The sequence below is a fragment of the Orycteropus afer genome, unplaced genomic scaffold (genome assembly GCF_000298275.1).
Source record: "Orycteropus afer afer isolate SDZICR_OR568_19922 unplaced genomic scaffold, OryAfe1.0 scaffold00459, whole genome shotgun sequence".
Taxonomy (NCBI): domain Eukaryota; kingdom Metazoa; phylum Chordata; class Mammalia; order Tubulidentata; family Orycteropodidae; genus Orycteropus; species Orycteropus afer.
Genome location: NW_006922046.1, coordinates 1751941 through 1768914, shown reverse-complemented (window position 1 = coordinate 1768914; position 16974 = coordinate 1751941). Strand labels below are relative to the sequence as shown.

Genomic DNA, 16974 nt, shown 5'->3' with positions numbered 1-16974 from the left:
TTTTAATATTTGCTAATTATTTATGCTGGTCATCTTTTTTGATGTGAAGGTTTATCATTTTTCTTTGAGGTTACCCTGTGATTTATAGTTTTCTTCCCAGGTTTAGAACAGTCTGTTCTATCTTGTAGTTGTCTTGACTTCCCTACCATCTAGAAGTTCTGTAATGACACAATTTTTTTCCCCTTTTTCTGGTTTGTAGTTGTTGTCATTTGTCAATTGATGTTCCTGGTTCCCTGTTTGCAATCTTGTAGGCTTCTTTACTTTGGAAACTTCCATAGCTGGGTTGGTTTCTGGGTTATATCATCATGTGTGTTAATGGTCAGTTGTTGAGTGTTGTTGCTTCTCTGTCCAAAGGGCTCCCTTTAGCATCTCTTGTAAGGTTGGTCTGGTTTGAAAAATTCCCTTAATTTCTGCTCATCTGGAAATGTCCTAATTTTACTATCATATTTGAGGGACAGTTTTGCTGGGTACATAATTCTTGGTTGGAATTTTTTCTCTTTCAGTGTTTTTTATATACCATCCCATTGTCTTCTTGCCTGCCTGGTTTCTGCCAAGAAATCCGAGCTTAGTCTTATTGCTTGCCCCTTGTAGGTAACTTTTTGTTTTTCCCATGCTGCTGTCATGATTCTTTCTTTGTGTTTGGTTTTGGTAAGTTTGATGATGATATTCACTAGTTGACAACACTTATACACTCACCACCTGTCTCCGAAATTTCCTGTTGTCAGCCTGTCGAATATCCCTGCCGATCTTGTCAAACAGAGCCCATTCTTAGGTCCCTGGAATCTGAATGAGAATGCTATCACTTTAAAATCTAAAATGATTGCCACTTGTAAAGATTCAAAATGGCTACACCCTCGGTCACTTTAAATATCCAAAATGGCTGCCACTTGTAAACATTCAAAATGGCTACACCCTTGGTCACTTTAAATATCCAAAATGGCCATTGCTTGTAAGCATTCAAAATAGCTACACCCTCGGTCACTTTAAATATCCAAAATGGCTGCTGTGTGTAAACAATCAAAATAGACGTGCCCTCCGGACAGTGGAAAGTCAATAGCTCAAATTGTTTCCCTCCTTGCTGTTTCCCTTCTTAGTCATAGGCCACCAGCATAGTCATCCCTGTAGCCCTTGGTGACCAGGGTTGATCATTAGGTCAATTCTCAGGCACCAACACCACTTGGAAGTATTCAGGCTATTGGTCTCATCAGAGTAGCTGACAGTCCACAGCTCCGACCGTCTCTGTACTCACTGTTTTTGTTCAGGTTTTTCCACTAGTTGGTGCCTAATCCACTTCTGCATAGTTCCTTTCAAAGCTCAGGGCTCCAGGATTATCTCCTGTACCTCTGTCAATTGGTTTTTCTTTTCTTTGTTGAGGAGAGTCTGTGTCGCTTGTCTGCCTCTTCCTCCATCTTACCAGAAGTCCCCTAAATTAACCTTATTTTTACACCACTCCCCTCCACCCATTGTCTTTCGGTACTGTATTCTGGGAGTTTGCTGGGATGCTATCTTCTCATTCACAGGTCAGTCTTCATGTATATATTCAGCTGTTCAGCCCATGCTTTCAATTTCATTTATTCATGAAATATTAATTTCTATGAAATAATGACTTGCATCTTTCAGAATCTTAAAGTAGATTCATTCCCAAGTCTTATACTTTGTGCTAAGGCTGTAATTTCTTCTGTTATTTGACCTTGGTGTCTCCCTTAGCTCAGATATTTGATGGTTCTTGGTGTTGTCCTTGACTTGGTCCTTGACTCCCTGTTGGCTTCTCTTGCATGGCTGTATCATCTCTTGCAGGCTGCTTATAAAGGGAAACCAGCAAGCTTTCAGGTGTGCAGCCTGTCTCCAGTGACTGATGGGATGGTCAGGATGTCAGGCCAGCAGCAGAATGGGGCCCCTTTCCCTCCTGTGTTTGTCAGCCTATTGGGCCTGCCCTGAGCCTTATCTGAGAGCCTATATGTACTGCCTGGTGAAGGGCACACATTCCTGCTGTTGGCTGCCTGGCCCAGGGGTATTGGCTACTCCCACTGTGGTGCTCTAACTGGATGCTTCATCACATCCTCCAAGTCCACTTCCTGTCCCTAGTACTTACCAGGGCAAGGCATGTCCTTGGACCTGCTCCCACATTTTGTAGCTCTACCCTCCTGGCATATTTTAGGTTATGGCTTCTATCTTCAGTCTAATCTCAACTGTTTTATTTTATTTTTCTGGGATCCCTCATGGTCCCCCCATTGTTTTAGTGCACTTTTGGAGTTACTTAATTCTTGCCTTTCCAGTCATCTTCTAGAGAGTGGGTATGTGAGTATCAGGGGAGGGCATCTGGAGCCACCAATCCCCTCACTAGCCCTCTCTTGATCTCATGAAAGGGCTTAGTCCATTCTCTGGGGCCCCCAGCCCTCTAGCACTTGTCTGCCCACCGAAGCTCTGCTTCCACCTCCACCTCCCTCTGGATGCTTTCCCTGGCCCTCCTCCATTAGTCCTCACATGTCTTCATCTTGTGTTCCTTGTCTGGCTAAGTGTCTCCCAAACAACAAATCTTGGTGCTCATCCTTGACTTGCCCCTTCCCTCACTGTCCACAGTTACCAAGTCCTGTCAGATTTTAGCCCACAAATCTCATGGGTTCTTTCCTCTCTGCCCTCACTCCACAGTTGCCTTAGGAGTCTCCTGACTGGTCTCCCTGCCTCTAGGCTATCTGCATCCAACTGCTGGCTGGAGGGATTTACAGATTTACGGAGTAGGACCTTTTCATCTTCACATCTCTGCACTAAAGCTTTTGTAGCTTCTGGTTACCTACAGCATAAAACCTCAACTCTGCATCATAATACACACAGGCCCCCTCTGTCTTCTGCTTTCCCTCTGTCATTTCTCTTCCTGGTCTCCCACTCTCTCTTAGCATATGTAGCCTTACCAGACCACTCACTTTTTCCTGTACAGGCCATTCTCTTTCCAGGCACTGAAGAACATAGTGCAAGGTTTTTTTGAAATAAAGTCTCATGTAAATTTGATGTAAAAGTATAAAATGTCAATTTATATTTTTAAACTTTTTTTCCTGTACATTTTCAGATATAACTGGTAAAACACGCCAAAGATGTATAGAGATAACCAAAGAAAAGTTTGAGGAATTCAAAGAAGAAAATTTGCATCTAAACAATACAAATCAAACTCTTACCTTTGAACTTTATGTAATAAAACAAGGAATGAAAGAACTACAATTAAAACTTAAGAAAATGGAAAAAGAAAATGGAAGGCTGAAACAGGTTGAGAAAGCATCCTCTCAGGAAGGTTGGGACAAGTACATAGTTCTTTTATTAAAAGAAAAAAAATACTACTACACTCATTTTTTTGTTTGAGAGTTAATATTTTTATTTTGTAGTATTTGTTGATGTTTATGTTATTAACATTTGTGTTACGATATTTAAGTTTTTTTCGTTAATATCATTAAAATGTTGAAATTTGGTTTCATGTACTATGTCATTATTTTAAAAAATTTTATTTATTTTGTAGTTGTTGAGAATATACACAGCAAAACATATGCCAATCTAACATGTACCATTCAGGGATATTAATTAAATTTTTCGAGTTGTACAACCATCCACACCCTCCTTTTTGAGTTGTTCCCCTAAACTCACTGCTCCCTAAGGTTCCTATCTCATCATTTGAGCTGTTATTGTCACTTTGACCCCTTATAGATCTTAAAAAAGCGTAATGCTCGAGGCGGACCTTTTTTACTAGTTAAACTAAACTGCTGTGTGGTTTTATGATGACATCAGGGGATATTTTTGGTTTAAGGTTTAAAGATTATCTCAGGACAATTATTTGGAGTTCATCCAACCTTCATGGCTCCCAGAAGTCTGGAGTCCATGAGAATTTGAAATTCTTTTCTCCATTTTTCCCCTTTTGATCATGATTCTTCTATGGAATCTTTGCTCAAAATAGTCAGTGATGGTAACCAGGCACCATCCAGTTCTTTTCTCATGGCAAAGGAGACAGTTGTTCATGGAATTATTCTGTTTTCCCAGCACTATTTATTGAAGAGACTCTTCTTTCCCCAACAAATGCACTTAACATTCTTGTCAAAAATTTGTTGGCTGTAGATGTGTCAGTTTATTTCTACACTCTCAATTCTATTCCATTGGCCTATGTTTCTATTGTACCAGTAACAGCCTGTTTTGAATACAAACCATCCCCAGGTTATAAACAGATCTATTTCTTGTGTGTTTTTAAGTTGAATTTATAGGCAAATTGGAACGGTGCATACTGTTCTTATTTTGCCTTACTTAGTGCGAGGAAAAAAAGCACTCTGGTGGTGTAGTGATTAAGGCATTTGGCTATTAACCAAAAGGTTTGATGGTTCAGACCCACCAGCCATTCCACAGAAGAAAGATGGACAGTCTGCTTCTGTAAAGATTTACAGCCTTGAAAACCCAATGGGGATTGCTATGAGTAGTAATAGACTCAATGGCAGTGAGTTTGTTTTGGTTTGAGTGCAAGAAAACACTTAAAGCCTTTTCCAGGAATCAAAAGCCACAGTGCAGCAAGTGAGGATGATTGTGATGGATAATTTGTTGCAAGTAGGGTTTAATTCAGTCATTTCAAAGTGAGGGCAAATTCACCTAACATTAAAGGGCAAGTGCCAAGTTGGACATTTGTAACCTGATTTGTAACCTGGGGGCTTACTGTACTGTAGCTAGATGGTTGGTTTGTTTTAAAATCAAGAAAAATCCTTCCTACATTGTATTGCTCTTTAAACATTGATTTAGCTACTCAGGGCCTCTTGCCATTCCATAAAAATCAGGAATTGTTTTTTCTATTTCTGTAAAGAAGGCTGGTAGAATTTTGATTGAGATGGCATTGAATCTGTAGATCACTTTACATAGTATTGGTATCATAATAATATTAAATCTTCCAATCCATGGATATGGAACACTTTTTCATTTATTTAGGTCCTCTTTAATTTCTTTCAGCAGCTCTTTTTAGTTTTCATTGTATAAATTTTTCAGATGCCTGGTTATATTTATTCCTAGCTGTTTTGTTCTCTGAGATGCTATCATAAATGGAATTGTTTCTCTAATTTCCCTTTGAGATTTCTCATTGGTGGCTTAGTGCCTAAGGCATTTGACTGCTAGCCAGAAGGCTGGCAGTTCAAACCCACCGGCCACACCTCGGAAGGAAGGTTGGGCAATCTACTTCCATAGTGATATTGCCTGGGAAACCCAAGGAGGGGTCGCTATGAGTTGGGTCCAACTCCATGGCAGTGTGTTTGGGGTTTTTTTTTTTTTTGGTTTAGTATTTGGCAACCCAGCTGATTTTTGTTTGTTGACCTTATACCCTACAATTTTGGTGAGTTCCTCTATTGGCTCTAGAAGTTTTCTTGAGGAATCTGAGGTTTTCTAGAAATAGAATCATATCATCTGTGAATAGAGATAATTTTCCTCCTTTTCCAATCTGGATACTTTTTATTTGTTTTTCTTGTCTTATTGCTCTTGGTAGGATTTCTAATACAATATTGAATGGAAGTAGTGAGAGCTGGCACCGTTGTCTTGTACCTCATTTCAAGGAGAAAGCTCTCAGTCTTTTTCCATTAAGTATAATGTTGGCTGTTGGCTTTCCACATATGCCTTGAATCGTATTTAGAAATTTCCTTTCTTTCCATTCTTTCAGAGTTTTCATCAAAAAAGAGTGTTGGATTTTATCAAATGATTTTCCTGTATCCATAAAGATGATCATGTGGCTCTTTTCTTTTGTTGTATCGATGTGGTATATTTCATTGGTTGATTTTTTATGTTGAACCATCCCTGTGTTCCTGGAATAAATTTCACTTGGTCTTTTATTAGGCTTTTGGATTCTGTGCACTAGTATTTTGTTGAGGGTTTTTGCATCTATATTCACAAAAGAGGATCCTTGGTGGTACAGTGGTTAAGATGCTCAGTTGCTAAGAAGATCAGCCATTTGAACCCATCAGCTACTTCACAGAAGAAAGATGGCAGTTTGCTTCTGTAAAGATTTATAGGCTTGGAAACAGTATGGGACAGTTATACTTAGGGTTATTATGAGTCCGAATCAATTTGATGGCACTGGGTTTTGGTTTTGAGTTATTCATAAGAGATATTGTCCTGTAATTTTTTTTCTTCTTCTTCTTATGATGTCTTTTTCTTGTTTGACTGTCAGGGTTATATTTGTTTCATGGAATGAATTAGGGAGTACTCTTTCTTTTTCTGGAGAGCTCTGGTAGCCTAGTGGCTAAGGCACTTGACTGCTAACCAGAAGGCTGGTGGGTTTGAACCACCAGCCACTCCTCGGAAGGAAGGTTGGGCAATCTACTTCCGTAGTGATACCACCTTGGAAACCCAAGGAGGGTCGCTATGAGTCGGGTCCGACTCGACGGCACATCACAACAACACAACAACTTTCTTTTTCTATCTTTTGGAAGAGTTTAAACAGTATTGGTGTCATTTTTTCTCTAAATGCTTAGTGGAATCCCCCAGTGAAGCCATCTGGTCCAGGACTTTTTTATGTTGGAAGGATTTTGATGACTGATTCAATCTCTTCAGTTGTTACAGGTCTGTTGAGACTTTCTATTTCCTTTTGAGTCAATTTGTGTAGGTTGTGAGCTTCTAAGAATTTGTCCATTTCATCTAGTTGTCCAGTTTGTTCACATACAGTTTTCATAATATTCTGTCATAATTGCCCTCATTTCTATTGCATCAGTTTTTCTTTTGGTTATTTGCATCTTCTGTTTGTCTGTCTGGCTAATGGTTTGTTAATATTACTGATCTTTTTGAAGAATTAATTTCTAGTTTTAGTTATTTAATTTTTCTGTTTTCAGTTTTATTTATTTATGCTCTGATCTCGTTATTTCCTTTCTTCTGATTGGTTTAGGCTTAGTTTACTCTTCTCTTTCTAGTTTCTGGATTGTCAGATTAGGCTGTTGATTTGAGATCTTTCTTCTTTCATCATGTAGTCATTTATTGCTGTAAGTTTCCCTTTGAGTACTGTCATTGCTGTATCTCTTAAGTTTTGGTATGATGTGCTTTCATTTTCCTTTAACTTTAGAAAGTTTGAGATTTCTCACTTGACCCATTGGTAGTTTAATAGTATGTTGTTTATTTTTCATATGTTTGTGTGTTTTCCAGGTTATTTCTGTTACTGATTTCTAGCTTCACTCTTGTGGTCAGCGAAAATACTTTGTATAATTTTAATCTTTAAAAATTTATCAAGACTTGTTTTGTGATCAAACATGATCTATGCTGGAGAAAGAGCCATGTACACTGCAGTAGAATGTATGTTGTGCTGTTTTTGGGTGGAGGATCCCTTTATATGTTATGGATTTTTTTTTTCCTTTTTTGTATACATAGTATTTTTTCAGTTTGTTGATAAAGTCATAGATTGTCTTTGTTTTCTAACTAATATCCGTGGAATCAAATCCTTTTTAACTCTAAGATTATGTAAATATTTACTAATATTTTCTCTATACATTTTTCTATCTGTTTAAGGCAATATTATGGCCTTAAGTAAGACAGAGTAGTTTTCTTCACACATGGCTGAATGTTTCTTGTCCTAAGCACATTTATTCCTAGATACTTTGTATTATTTATGTTGTTACTTTGTAGGACTTATTTTCTGTTAGGTTTTCTAACAGAAAATTGTTATTAAATAGGAAGACTGTTCTAATAATTCAATGTTATATGCTTCTCAAGACTTTTCATACATACACACATATAATCTTAAACAATGAACTTTTTATTTTATTTTATTTTTAATAATTATTTTGAAGTGTTCCTTCGCCTCCTCTCCCACTCCTAGTAATCAACGAAGAAATTCTCTTCCATATATAAACCTTTCCCTGACTTTTTACAATAATGAACTAATACAATATTTGTCCTTGTGTGATTGACTTATTTCACTCAGCATAATGTCCTCTAAGTTCATCCATGTTATGCGGTATTTTGCGGATTCTACATTATTCTTTAGTGTTGCATAGTGAAACAATGAACTTTTAAATTTAACTTTTATTTTAATCTACATGAAAATTTTCCAAGTCAATGTTGACTATTCAGTGTTTAAAAAACTGTGTAATTTTTATTCATTTATATTTATATATTTCCCATTCATTGCCTCTATGGCCCTAAAAAGGGAAAAATAGGCAGTTAACATTTTATGTAAAATTTTATAAATTTGATATGATTTCTTATAATACGAAATTGTTTGTTTGTTTTCAGAAGTGGCTATGCCTGAATTACTTTGTCTAAGAAAACAAGTTGAAGAACTGGTGGATGAAAATGATGGATTGAAAATGACTATCCATCGTTTGAATGTAGAGCTGAGTAGATATCAGACAAAATTCAGGCATTTGTCCAAAGAAGAGGTAATGTTTCCAATTAAGGAAAACCAAATTTTTTTTTTTGTTTGTTTTACTGTTGAATTGATTTACAATCCGAGGGGTTCTTATTTTTATAACTTAGTATAAAAAAAGATACTTCCAAAGTAAGGTGTTTCTAGGCCTTTCTGTTTTCTTCTCTCCTTCCCCATTATAAATATTGACAATAAAAGTTCCTTGTAAAATATTGGAACAATCTAGAAGTAGAAGTGGGTGTTCTACTTTCAATCTCATTCCTCAAGATTACAGCTGTTGTTAGTTCATAAGTACATAAACTTTGAAATGAAAGTGAACTAGTTTTTACTTTGTAAAATGGATTAAATAATTCAACAAACTTTTACCGAGCAAGCCACTAAGTTAGACTCTATATTGGTTCCCTGTGGCTGCTGTAATACTTTACCACAAACTTGGTGACTTAAAACAGCAGAAATGTATTTTATTCTAGTTCTATTCTATTCTTCTGAGGCCAGCAAGTTGTTGGCAGAGCTTTGCCTCCTTAAGGCTCTAGGAAAGAATCCTTCCTTGATCTTTTAGCTTCTGATGACTCCCAAGTATTCCTTGGTTTGTGGCTGCATCACCCCAGTCTACCTGTCCACATTCCCTTCTCCTATTCTGTCTTCTCCTCTTTTATTATAGGGTCATCTGCCATTGGATTTAAAGTCTACTCATAAAATCCAGGATGGTCTTAAGATTATTAATTATATCTGCAAAGATCCTTTTTTCAAATACGGTCACAGTCACATTTCCAGGGATTAGGATATGGACAGATCTTTTGGTGGACCACCATTCAACCTACTGTATATGCTGTGAGGAATAAAAGATGAACCAGAAGGTCGGGTCCTTGCTCTTGGGGAGGATGCAGAGCTGACTGGCCTTTGCTAGGGGTGAGGGAGATAAACATACAAAGTTGTTGTGTGGCATGTGAGAATTAGGGGAGCCACGTAGGCTTCCGATTTGAGTATCAATGATTGTTTTTGATAGAATTTTTTTTTGGAAGTATGAATTAGTTTAAACTTTAATAACCACTTTGAGATATAATTCATAAAACATAAAATTCATTTAAAATGTACAGTTCCTTGCCTTTTCATGGATTCAGAGAGTTGTTCAACCATCATCACAATCAATTTTAGAATATTTTTCTCACCTCAGCAAGAAACCTGTACCATTAGCAATGACGTCTCCCTCTCTCTTCCCCTAGCCTCTGGAACCACCAAACTACTTTTCCATCTCTATGAATTTTCCTATTCTGAATATACCATATAAATGGAATCAATCAATATAGTCTTTTGTGACTAACATCTTTCACTTAGCATAATATTAACTTCTTTTAAAAAACAAAAAAAATTCCAGTACTTGGGATCACATAATATAGAACATGCTTCCTCACTCTCTAGTAGACACTTGTTAATTTGGTGATGGTAAAGTTACCACTGAATGTGGTTGAAGTGGGCATAGCTTGACAAGTTCAATGATACTACCAAGATGTACACAAGAGAAAAGGACGTTTTGATTAGTACTATGACATATATAATTTTACAACAATAACAGTAATAATAAAATGTATGTGTAGAAGAGAATCCAAGATGGTGCGCTAGACAGATATACAATTCAGACCCTCCAAAACAAAGACTTGAGGAACTAAGCGAAACAGATGTAGATGACTGTCTTGGAACCCAGAGCTTCAAAGGAAAGGATAAAGAAATAGATCAAATACCGATTAGAGGAAGAGACTGAATGAAAACAGTGAACAAAGAGGAATGGCCACTTTGAATTATTGCAAGCAGCGTTCAGATCGGGGCAAGAACAAAATAAATGGCTCTGTTCACTAGGACTGCACTGGCACCCACATCAGTGAAAAGCAACCAGAGAGGTGTGATCTGCCCCCTTACCCTGCACAACCCCCCAGTGATCAGAGGTGTAGACCCCACTCCCACCCACTTGGCTGCAAGTAAAATCCATTCCCCACTGCCAGTACTGTGCCACTTCTCATTTTTCTTTTCTTCTTTCTTTATCCCTCATCTTAGTATGCCCCCCCCCCTTTTTATTTCTTGTTCTTCACTCCCTCACCTGTATTATTATTATTTTTTTTTTGGATCCCACAAAGCACATGCACACCTCCTGCTGCCTCCATGGTCAGCAGTGCCCACCCCTACCCCTCCTTGGCTGACAGTGTTCATTCTTGTGGAGTAAGCACTGCATGCCCCCCTTGCCATGTTTGGCAACAAGCACTTTCCCCATCACTGTGCTGCTTTTTTTGTTTTTTCGTCTTTCTTCTTAGTTCTTCCCTCTCCCTGCCCTCTCTTTTTTCTTTTCTTTTCTCCTTCTTCCCCCAATTGATTTTTTAATGCTGTGGGACAAGTGCTCACCTCCTTATCCACTGACTCATGGTCAGCAGTGCCTCCTCCCACCACTCTGTGGATGGTGATGCATGCTCCCAAAGAGTGAGCTCTGCATTCTTGGCACAGGTGTTTGACAGTTAATCCTTACACCAGAACCGTGCCACTTTTCTTGTTCTTTTATTCTTTTTTCTTCTTAGTTCTACCCCTCCCCTCCTTGGTTTTTTTTTTTTTTTTTTTTTTTTTTTTTTTTTTTTTTCCTGTGGAGCGAATGCTACATTCCTGCAGTAGCCATGTTTGGCAGCTAGAGCTCGAACCAGTACTGTCTCTCTTTCCTTTTTCTTCTTTTAGGACTTCCCTCTTATCTTCCTCCTTGGTTTTTCTTCTTTTATTTTTCCCCCTTTTTCTCTCCACCCCCTCTCCCCCTTATCTTTTCCTTTTTTTCCCCAGCAGTTGGGAGCCAGTGACCCTACCCAACCATACCTGCCACACCAGCCACCCCACCCACTGGACAAGTGCCACCACCCATCCCAGCACCACTAGATCATCGACAGACAGCAGCAAACACCTGCCCAGGATGCCTTCAGCCTCTCTACATGACCATTTATCAGAAACTCATGCCCACACTCTCACCCACTACCAAACCCACCCAAAGGAAGGTAGTGAGTGCCGCAGCGCTGCCAAACTAGCAACCAGAGTAGCACTCTTGCCCCATTCCCCAGATATATCAAAACAAAACAATACAAAAAAAAAAAAAAAAGTGAAGCAAACCAATATGTGTCAAAGACTATAGACACTTCAAATCTCACACACACACACAATCAGGACAAGATGGTTCAAGTAAGTAACCAAACTACAGGAACAGAAAATATTGTGAAGAAGAAATGCTATTGGAAATGCCTTATAAGGAATTAAAAAGAATTATATTACAGTGCCTTCAGTAGTTTGAGAGAAAGATCCAGGAAACTACACACAAAATTATGGAAAACACAGACAAAACTATAGAAGAACTCTAAAAAAAAAAAAATACAAGAAAAAATTGACAAAATAAATGAAAAATTAAAAACCGCACACAAACTGCAGATCCAAATCCAATATTTTAATATTTCAGAAATAGATAATGCATTGGAAGGGCACAGGAATAACACTGAATTAATGGAAGACAGAATTAGTGAAATTGAAAACAAATCTCTTAATATTAATCCATTAGAGAAAGAACCAGGAAAAAAGAAGACAAAAGCGTAAGAATTATGTGGGACACCATCAGTAGGAATAATTTACATGTGATTGGGATATCAGAACAGAAAGAGCACCAAGAAAATTCTCAAAGATTTGTTGGTAGAAAACTTCCTAAATACCATGAAAGAGTATAAGATATACACTCAAGAAACTCAACAAACCCCAAATAGGATAGACTCCAAAAGAAAATCACCAAGACATAGCTTAACCAAACTTTCCAAACCAAAGCAAAGAATCCTGATAGCAACTTAGGAAAAACAAAGTTCATACAAAGGAAAACCAGTAAGACTAAGCTCTGATTTCTCAGTGCAAACAGTGCAGGTAAGAAGTCAATAAGATAACATATAAAACTGTAAAAGAAAAAAATTGCCAACCAAGAATTATATTTCCAGATAAACAGAAATTAATGAACTTTGTAAAAACCAGACCAACCATACAAGAGATGCTAAAAGGAGACTTTCAGACAGAGAACAAACAATGGCAGACAACAAACTGAGATTGATGTACAGCACCATCACCTGAAAATAAACCAGATTGAGAAGTATCCAAATAATATAAACCTATAAGACTGAAAGTAGGAAATCAGAGACATCAATTTGTAAATGAGGACAACTACAAAATAAAAAGAGGAAAGAAATGGTGTCATTTCAGAACTTCCAAATAAAGAGGAAGTCAAGATGATATTGAGATAGAACAGACTGTTTTACACTTGGGAAGATAATAATAAATTCCAGGGTAACCTCAAAGAAAATGAACCTTCTCATCAAAATAAAAAGAAAGTCATAAAGACCCGGTAAACACTAAAAACAGAAACTAAGAAGATGATAACAAAATCCATAAACAAAATGAATCAACACAGAAATATATAAAGAAATCATCAACACTACACATACACACTAAATACAGCAACATGACAGCAGTAAATTCATACCTATCGATAATTACACTAAAGGTGAGTGGATTAAATGCAAGAGACAGAGAAACAGAATGGATAAGAAAACATGACCCATCAATATGGGTCTACAAGAGATGCACCTTACACACAAAGACAAAAATCAGCTAGCTAAAAAATAAAATGATGGAAAAACATATCAAGCAAATGGCACCAAAGGAAAATGAGTGGCAATATTGATATCTGATAAAATAGTGTTTAAGACAAAAACTAGCATAAAATACAAGTAGGACATTGTATAATGATTAAAGGGTTAGTCCAACAAGAGAACATTACCATAATAAACCTCCAAACATATCAGGAAATAGCCCTAAAATACATAAATCAAACTTTAAAAGAATTAAAAAGAGCAATCGACAAGTCCACAGAAGATACAGCAACACAATCGACCAACTAGACTTTGTAGATGTATAAAGAACACTCCACCCAACAACACCACAATATATGTTCCTTTTCAGTGCACATGGAACATTCTCCAGGATATTAGGTCATAAAGCAAGCTTCAATAAATTAAAATACATCAAAATACTACAAAGTTTTAAAATTAGAAATCAACAACAGGAATATTAAGGGGAAAAATTAAATACATTAAAACTGAATAACACCTTGCTTGAAAACTGGGTAGTAGATATATAAAAAATGACCTTTAAAAATTCCTTGAATCAAATGAGGATGAATACACAATATACCAAATCTTTGGGATAGAGCAAATACAGAGGTCAGAAAATATCTTATAGCTGTAAAATACATAACAAAAAAGAAGAACCAGTCAACACCTTAACAACATCTCTAACAAGTAGAAAAAAGACAGGAAAAAGAAAAGCCTAAAGTCACCAGAAGAAAGGAAGTAATAAAGATTTGAGCAGAGATAAATTAAATAGAAAAGAGAAAAACAATAGAAGGAATCAATAAGACTAGACATTGGTTCTTTGAAAGTATTAGTAAAATTGGCATACCACTGGCAAATTTAAGAGGAAAAGGAGGAGAAGATGCATGTAACATGTATAAGAAAGGAAGTAGGTGATGTCACAACAGAACCTACTGAAATAAAAAGGATAATAACAGAAGAAATCGTCCAATTTCTAGAAACACATTACCTACCTAAACTAAAGGAGCTCTGGTAGCGTAGTGCCTAAGGTATTTGACTGCTAACCAGAAGGCTGGCAGTTCAAATGCACCAGCCCACTCCTTGGAAGGAAGGTTGAGCAATGTACTTCCATAGTGATACCACTTTGGAAACCCAAGGAGGGGTGGCTATGAGTTGGATCCAACTCCATGGCAGTGGTTGCATTGTGTTTTACCCAAACTAACACAATCAATGGTAGAAAATGTGAACAGATCTATCACAAAAGAAGAAATAGAACAGGTCATTAAAAATCAAAAGTCCTGGTGCAGATGGCTTCACTGGTGAATTCTATCAAACATTCAGGAGCTGACATCAATTCTTTTCAAATGATTCCAGAACTTAGAAAAGGGTGGAATACTCCTGAACTTATTTTATGATGCAAGCATGACCCTGATACCAGGCAAGGACACCACTAAAAAAGAAAATAATAGACCAATATCCCACATGAACGTAGACACACAAATTCTCAACAAAATCCTAAGCAATAAAATCCAATAACATATCAATAATAATAATAATGCATCACAACCAAGTAGGATTCATATAGGTATGCAAGATTGGTTCAGCATTACAAGAGCAATCAATGTAATCCATCATATAATTTAAACAAAGGTATCAAACCACATGATCATATCAATCAATGCAGAAAAAACATTTGATAAAATTCAACACTGATTCTGGATAAAAGTGTTTAGGAAAATAAGAATAGAAAATAAATTCCTCACCATAATTTAGGGTATATACACAAAAGCAGTGGCCAACATCATTATTCTCAGTGGGGAGAGACTGCAAATATCCCCCTTGCTAACAAAAAGCAGATAAGGATGCCCTTTATCACCACTTCTGTTCAATATTATATTGGAAATACTGGCCAGAGCAATAAGACAAGAAAGGGAAATAAAAGACATCCAAATTGGTGAAGAAGAGGCAAAACTGTGTACATTTGGAGATTATACAATCCTGAATATAGAAAATCCTAGAGACTCTACAAGAAAACTAATGTAATGGAAGGATTCAGCAATGTGGCAGGGTACAAGATTAACATATAAAACTGAGTCAGAGTACACTAACAAAAAGTATTGTTAAAAGGAAAACAATACCATTAACAGTAACCATCTAAAAGTTGAGTATTTAGGAATAAGTCTAAACAGAAATACAAAAGAACTATGCAAAGAAAACTACAAGCACTACTGAAAGAAACCAAAAGAGACCTGCATAAATGGAAGAATATACCATGCTCATGTGTAGGAAGAGTCAATATTGTGAAAAAGTCAACACTAATGCAAGTGATGACCAGTTGTCTGTCAGTTTGTCATACTTTGGTGGCTTATGTGTTGCAGTGAGGCTGGAAGATATGCCACCAGTATTTCAACTACCATCAGGGTCCCCCATGGTAGACAGATTTCAGCAGAGCTTCCAGGCTAAGACAGATTGGGAAGAAGGAAGACCCATCCACTTATGAAAAAGTTGGACACTGGAAACTATATGAATAACAGTGAAACACTGTCTTTATGTATTCCTGGAAAACATTATGAATAGCAATGAAACATTTCAGATATAGTGCCGGAAGATGAGCCCTTCAGGTTGGAAGGCACTCAAAATACAAGCATGGAATGCTTGCCTGCTCAAATTAGAGTTGAACTTAATGATATGGATTGAGTAAAGCTTTTGGGACCTTCATTTGCTAATGGAGCACAATTCAAAATGGGAAGAAACAATTTCAAATATTCATTAATAATTGGAACATGGAATGTATGAAGTATGAATCTAGGAAAATCAGAAGTTGTCACATATGAAACAGAACACATAAAAATTGATAACCTAGGCATTAGTGATCTGAAATGGACTGGTATTGGCTATTTTGAATCACACAGTCATAGGGTCTGCTATACCAAGGATGACAAATTGAAGAGGGATGGCACTATGTTCATCAACAAAAAGAACATTTCGGGATCTATCCTGAAATATAACACTGTCAGTGATAGGATAATATCCATACGCCTACAAGGAACAACAATACTACTGTTGTTCAAATTTATATACCAACCACTGAAACCAAAGATGAAGAAATTGAAGATTTTTACCAACTTCTGCAGTCTGAAATTGACCAGACATGAAAGCAAGATGTATTGATAATTACTGATGATTGGAATGCAAAGTTGGAAACAAGAATGGTAGGTAGTTGGAAAATATGGCCTTGGTAATAGAAATGACACCGGAGATGGCATGACTGAATTTTGCAAGACCAATGGTTTATTTATTGCAAATACTTTTCTCCAACAACGTAAACAGTGCTATACACATAGACCTCACCAGATGGAATACACGGGAATGAAATATACTACATCTGTGGAAAGAGGTGATGGAGAAGCTCAAATTCATCAGTCTAAAAAAGGCCAGGAGCTGATTAGAACAGACCATCAACTGATCCGATGCACATTCAAGTTGAAGCTGAAAAAAATTAAAACAAGCTCTCAAGAGCCAAAATATGACCTTGATTATCCTACCTGAATTTAGAAACCATCTAAAGAATGGATTTGATGCATTGAACACCAATGAATGAAGGCCTGATGAGTTGTAGGGTGACATGAAGAACATCAAACATGAAGAAAACAAAAGATGACTAAAAAGACAGGAAAGTAAGAAAAGACCAAAATGGATGTCCTAAGAGACTCTGACACCTGCTTTTAAAAGAATAGCTAAAGGGAATGGAATTAATGATGAAATAAAAGATCTGAACAGAAGATTTCAAAGGCCAGCTCTAGAAGACAAAGTATTGTAATGATACGTGAAAAGACACACTTTTGGAGTTAGAAAACTAAAAGGGAAGAACACCCTAGGCATTTCTGAAGCTGAAAGAACTGAAGAAAAAATTCAAGCCTTGAATTGTAATATTGAAGGATTTTATGGGCAAAATATTGAATGATGCAGGAAGCATCAAAA

The 16974-nt window shown here is 36.9% G+C and overlaps 1 protein-coding gene across 1 annotated transcript in view; it reads left to right on the top strand.

Annotated features, from left to right (window-relative positions):
* CEP89 (centrosomal protein 89) overlaps positions 1-16974 on the top strand; it is a 133480-nt gene that overhangs the window by 29872 nt on the left and 86634 nt on the right. The window contains exons 8-9 of the mRNA XM_042782750.1: positions 3065-3283; positions 8221-8366. Coding sequence (XP_042638684.1) covers positions 3065-3283; positions 8221-8366 — 365 coding nt within the window. The remainder of the gene's footprint in view (positions 1-3064; positions 3284-8220; positions 8367-16974) is intronic.